Source organism: Sceloporus undulatus, chromosome 1, assembly GCF_019175285.1.
Source record: "Sceloporus undulatus isolate JIND9_A2432 ecotype Alabama chromosome 1, SceUnd_v1.1, whole genome shotgun sequence".
Lineage (NCBI taxonomy): Eukaryota > Metazoa > Chordata > Lepidosauria > Squamata > Phrynosomatidae > Sceloporus > Sceloporus undulatus.
The window spans coordinates 336,817,770-336,823,797 of record NC_056522.1 but is presented as its reverse complement, the minus strand read 5'-3'; the positions used below and the strand labels follow the sequence as shown (position 1 = coordinate 336,823,797).

General features: G+C 45.8%; 1 protein-coding gene across 2 annotated transcripts in view; it reads left to right on the top strand.

Moving 5' to 3' along the window:
* Nucleotides 1-764: 764 nt before the first annotated feature.
* Nucleotides 765-6,028, top strand: part of FOXA1 (forkhead box A1) — a 20,378-nt gene continuing 15,114 nt past the window's right edge. Inside the window, exon 1 of one of the 2 annotated variants that reach the window (XM_042479740.1) lies at nucleotides 765-1,266. In XM_042479740.1, coding sequence (XP_042335674.1) covers nucleotides 1,195-1,266 — 72 coding nt within the window. In that variant the 5' untranslated portion in view covers nucleotides 765-1,194. Of the gene's footprint in view, nucleotides 1,267-2,293; nucleotides 2,771-6,028 lie in introns of those variants that run through there. The other variant, XM_042479746.1, reaches the window with a different exon arrangement.

Below are 6,028 nucleotides of genomic sequence, written 5' to 3'. Positions count from 1 at the left end.
ATGATGATGATGATGATGATGATGATGATGATGATGATGATGATGATACAGTCGGACTTCCATATCCACGGATTCCTTATCCACGCACTCAATTATCCACATTTTAAAAAGATGTATCAATTCCAAAGAAATACCCAGCCTTGATAAAGCCCTTTTATAAAAGCGACGCCATTTGACTATGCCATTGTAGTGAATGGGACTTGAGCAGGAGGAGGAGGAAGAAGAAGGAGAAGAAGAAGAGAAGGAGAAAAGAAGGAGAGGGAGAAGGAAAAAGAGGAGGAGGAGAAAGAGAAGGAGAGGGAGGAGACGGAGAAGGAAAAAGAGGAGGAAGAGGAAGCGAAAGAGGAAGAGGAAGGAGAAGAGGAGGAGGAGAAGACAGGAAAAGAGGAGGAAGAAGAAATATAGTAGGAGGAAGAAGAGAAGGAGGAGAAGAACAAGGAAAGAGAAGAGGAAGAGGAAGAGGAAGAAGAGGAGGAGGAGAAAGAGGAAAAAAGAAAAAGAGGAGGAGACAGAGAAAGAGAAGAAGGAGGAGGGAGAGAAAAAGGAAAAGGAAAAAGAGGAGGAGGAGGAAAAAGAGGAGGAAGAAGGATAAAGAGGAGGAGGAAGAGGAAAAGAAGAAGGAAAAAGAGGAAGAGGAGGAGGAGAAAAAAGTTAAAAGAGAAGGAGGAAAAGAAAGAGGAGGAGGAGGAGGAAGAAGAAGAAGAAAAGAAACAAGAAAAAGAGGAGGAGGAGAAAGAGCAAGAGGAGGAGGAGGAGGAGGAGAGAGAGAAGGAGGCGGGGGCGGCGGCGGAGGAGGAGGGCGCTATTGCTGCTGCTGCTGCCGCCGGGGAGGGACCCACCTCCGCGGCCGGACTCCGGTGTCCGCCCCGCCGCCGCCGCCGCCGGCACTTCCTCCTGACTTTCTCAAGTGGCTGGGCGCCACGCACCGCTCTCTGGCTGGCTGGCTCCCTCCCTCCGCCGGCCTGGCTCTGGGACTCCGGGGGGCGGGCGGGCGGGCGGGGGGCCTGAGCCTGCCTTCCTCCTCCTCCTCTTCCTCCCGGAGGGCTGCCCTTCTTCCCTGCTAGGCTCCAACCCAGGGCTTTCCCTTCCCTTCCTGCCCCGCTTCCTCCTCCTCCTCCTCCTCCTCCTCCTCCTCCCGCTCCCTCCGGCGGCCAGCAGGGTCTGAATGCTTCCCCGCGGCGCCTGGGCTCCAGGATGTTAGGGACGGTGAAGATGGAAGGGCACGACACGAACGACTGGAGCCACTACTACGGAGAGAGCCAGGAGGTGAGTCCGGCCGAGGGGAAGGAGAGCGGGGCCCAGGGACTCTCCCCCGGGGCTAAGACTCCCTCCAAAGCCTGCCTCGGAGGGGAAGGGGGGCAAAATCAGGGCAGTGCGGGGCAAGATGGGTGGCAAGACGAAAGCAGGAGAGCGCATGGCAATAGAGATTGCCTATAAAAGCGGGATAAGGCATGGGGATATGTCTCGCAATACGAAAACAGGATCGCAATAGACCATGTACATAAAAGCAGCATGGTGCATGGCAATATGTGTGGCAATATGAAAGCGAGATAGCGCATGGCAATAGGGGTTGCAATATAAAAGGAAGGGTAATGCATGGCCATATATATGTATCGCAATATAAAAGCATAGTGCATGGCAATATATGTTGTACATAAAAAGCAGGATAGCCTATAGCAATATATATTGTATATAAAAGGAGGGTAGTACATGACAGTATAGATTGTACATAAAAGCAGGATAGCACATGGCCATATGTATCCCAATATGAAAACAGGAGAGTGTGTGGCAATATATAGTGTATATCAAAGGAGGGTAGTGCATGGCAAGATATACTGGAATACGAAAGCAAGGTAGTGCGTGGCAATATATTGTATATCAAAGCAGGATTGTGCGTGGCAATGTATATATATTGCAACATAAAATCAGGATAATGCATTGCAATATATATTGCAATATAAAAGCAACGTAAAAGCAGGACAGTGCATTGCAGTAAAATATATTGCCACACACACACACACACATTGTAAGATAAAAAGCAGAATAGTGACTTGCGCATATATACATATATATATAGGAAAATAATAGCAGGATAGTGCCTTGCAATACAGACTGACTCTCTATTCTATTGCAATCTATCGATCTATCTATTGCAAGGCGCTCTCCTGCTTTTTGCAACCTTGTGGCCCAAAGCCCCTGCATTTCCTCCTTTCCCGACGGTCCCACGGAAAATGGGTCAGGCGTGGGAAGGAGGGGGCAGAAATCAGTGGAACTGGGGGGGGGGAGGTTGAACTCCTTTTGGGGAGAGGCGTTCATGAAACTTAGGTGCCCCTGGGTTTGGGTTTGTGGGGAGAAACAACCACAACTCCCACTGCACCCCAGCCTCTTGCCTTGGGGGAAGGCTGTGGGCTTGTGGTTGGCTTTCCTGCCCTTCCCTTTCCCTGTGGTGTTTTGGTGCACCCCGGGGCCAAAAAAGGTAGTGCATTATGTGCGTTGCGTGTTGTGTGTTATGTGTGTACTTTGCCATATAAGCAAACGTGGGAAAGGAGAAGAAGAAACGAGTACAAATGAAAGGGGTGCCGTTTCCCCAGAGGCCGCTGGGTGGCGCTGCTGAGAATAGGATCTGACTCAGGGCACCAGGAAGCCCAGGCTCTGCGCCTCGTCCATTCATAGCCCCTTCCCTTCCTCATTTTAGACAATATGCTCCAAAGAGTAGAAAGAAAAGGATCAAAGGCGGCCAAAGGAACAATAATGACGGGCGGAGGAGCAGGTTTTCTTTTTATAAAAATACAGAATAAAAAAAGAAGCAGAGGAGGGATGAATGGGTTGGTTATTACTGAATAGTGAAAGGAGAGGAGGCCGAACGAGAAAAGAAAAACACCAAGTAAAAAATAGGAAGATCTTCAGCCCTTCGAAGGGAGTTTGAGCAAAACCTGGAAAGGACGGAAAGCAGATGAAAGGAAGGAAACTGCGAGGATGGGGAGCTGGGGAGGAGGAAAAGGACATTAGCTAGGAATTGCTTTCCAAAAAATATACGAATTAATAGATTGCTTGGCAGTACTTACTTAAGGTCCGGGGCTCCTGCAAACGCAGTCAAGATAGAGGTGTGTTGTGTAGGTGGCCTTGCTCCTGGTTTAGCCCTCCAGGGTCGACAGGAGGCAAAGAAGAGGTTTTAGAGGGGAATGTATGCCTCTTCTCGGCCTCCTCCTCCCTGTCGGAAGGAAAAACCAAAAAAGACCCTCCGGGAGTAGGGTGGCATTTGTCCTTTGCAAGCCCAAGGCAGCCATCCGCTGAGCCCCAGCCACTTCTGCCTCTCAGCATTGAACACTTCACTTTGAAATGTGTTTTTCTGTGTGTGTGTCATTCTCATACTCATACATATGAATATGATATCATAGAATCATGGAATATATCCATATATGTGAATAGAATCATAGAATTAATAGAATCATAGAAGAATCCGAGGGCCATTATTATGATATCATATAGATAGATAGATAGATAGATCCCATATTCGTAATATATATTATTATGAGATCATATTCACACACACACACACACATATATATTATGTTCCCAAATTCATAATATATATTATTATGAAATCATATTCATATATATACACACACACATATATAATGATCCCATAGTCATATGTTATTATGAGATCATATTCACACACACACACACACACACACACATATTATGATCCCATATCCATAAAATATTAATATATATTATGATCCAATATTCACAATATATGTTATTATGATTTCATAATGTGTGTGTGTGTGTGTGTGTGTGTGTGTGTGTGTGTGTGTGTGTGTGTGTAATATGCCTACGAGTATTAACACAATAATAAAACCTCCTCTGGAACTAATCTTGCCAAGGAAAAACCCATGATAGGGTCGCCATAAGTCGAACACGACTTGAAGGCACACAGCAGCAGCAGCAGCAGCAGCAGCAACAACAACAACAACAGCAGATCTATGTTTAAATAAAACACCAATAAGACAGGCGTGGAAACGGATGGATGTGTTTATATAGATAGGATTTTTCTCCATCCGTTTAGGGGCACTTCGCAGGCCAGGATTTGTTGACTACAATCTGTAAGCGATCTGCCTGTCGTTCGCGATGCTTAGGTCTCTCTGTATGCCAACATTTCCATGGCGCTCTCTCATAGAAATGCCAAATATCACCCAAAGTGTGGATATTTTCGCTTTTAGAGCCCTGCAGTTTTTAATCGGCTGAAGCTTCTGGCCTAGACGTTTTCTACCTTGCAAAAACCAAATAAGGAAGCAAAAGAAATGCTCTTTCATACAGATCCTTCCAAACCCAACCAAATATGGGATATATATATATAGTCATTGGATATTGTGCAAAATGAATGTCAGATGTTTCAAGGCTTACTCCCTCCTAGTCTGGCCTCTGACTTGGGTCTGCTTGGGGTGGGCAACCCTCCCGAATCTAGCTTTTAGACGGCTGAAAAGGTTTAGTGGCGTTTCGATGGGCCTTTCCTAGTTGGGCCTTTCCTAGTGGTCAGGCTGGAATTTATAACAAGAAAAGGGATGCAAAGGCCTCCTTTCTTCTCCTTCAGTTCATAACCTTCAGTTTGTTTTGTTTCGGGACAAAAAATAAAAATAGATGCTGCTGTTTTGGAAGAAAACGTCTTGGTGGCTTAGGCCGCGATTGCATCCGCACAGCAGAAAAATATAGCCGCGTTGGTCCCACTTTAACTGCCACAACCAACTACGATTCCCAGAATTCCATAGCCTTGAGCCAGGGCAGTTAAAGTGGGCTCAAAACCGATTATTTCTGCAGTCTTGGAGGGTGGAGATTTTCTTTTCTTGAGTTCTGGCTCAGGATGGAGTTGGCCCTCTTGCAGCAACGATCTTCCCTTTCCTTAAAAATACTTATTAGTTTTGAGGGGTTCTATCTGCCTATCCTCTTCATTTGCCTTTTCCTTGGGGTTTATTTATTTTTTTAATTCATTTATTTTTGTCGTTCAACAACAGAGCTGTGTTCCAAACCAGCGGCAATGGGGATCCTCTAGTAGTCTATATAGAGTTAGAGATCCAAGTCCCGTTGCCAGCATTTTGAAACAGTTGGGGGGGAAGATTATGGGAATATCGTGCATCTCTGCGTCTCCTTTTTGGTGGCTTCTTTTCCCTGTGGGGTCTGCTTATATGTTCATCTTTCCCCCCTTCTCCAATCTGTGGGGATCCTTTGGCAAAGGCCACTCACAATCACACACCTCTCCCTAAATCCCTAAATTATAAGAAAGAACAAAAAGTCCCCATCTCAGTATTGTCTCAGTTCAGATCTCTTACTCAAGACTCTTGTTTTAATTTCTCCACTGCATTTAATTTATTTATTTTTACAAAAGCATCACTCCACAGTTCTTGCATTCCTCCTTTGGGATCAAGGCTCATGCATTTCCCTGGGTGGGTTTGAGTAAAGTGGGCTCATGGCGCAAAAATCTCTAGCCCGGTTTCAAGAAATCAAACCGCTTCTTTAGGAAGAAATCTGGATACTGAGATGGGAACTTTTTAACCTTATAAATTAGGGATCTTGGGAGAGGTGTGTGATTGTGAGTAGCCTTCAAATCGCCTGTGGATTTAGGGTGACCCCATGAATTTCATCGGATTTACATGGGCAAGGAATACTCAGAGGTGGATTTTTTGCCAGTTCTTTCCTCTGAAAGGTAGCCTACATCACCTGTCTCCCCTATAAGTACTAACCAGGGCTGACACTGTTTAGCTTCCAAGATCAGACAGGATCTGGTTCTTTTAGGGAGTTTAGGCCGATCCTCAACACCTGTACCCTCCTTCTTTCACCAAATTTTACGCTATCAGGAGGGTATAAGGTTATGGGCCCAGCACACTGAGGTGAACCCTGCTAAGGAGATTCACCAAACCTCAGTTGTGCCTTATTAGCTTTTTACTAAAACCTAAGAGGCCTGTTACAGACAGGCCAAAATAAAGCTGCTTCGAGTCACTTTGGAGGTATGGTATTTCAATGATGCATG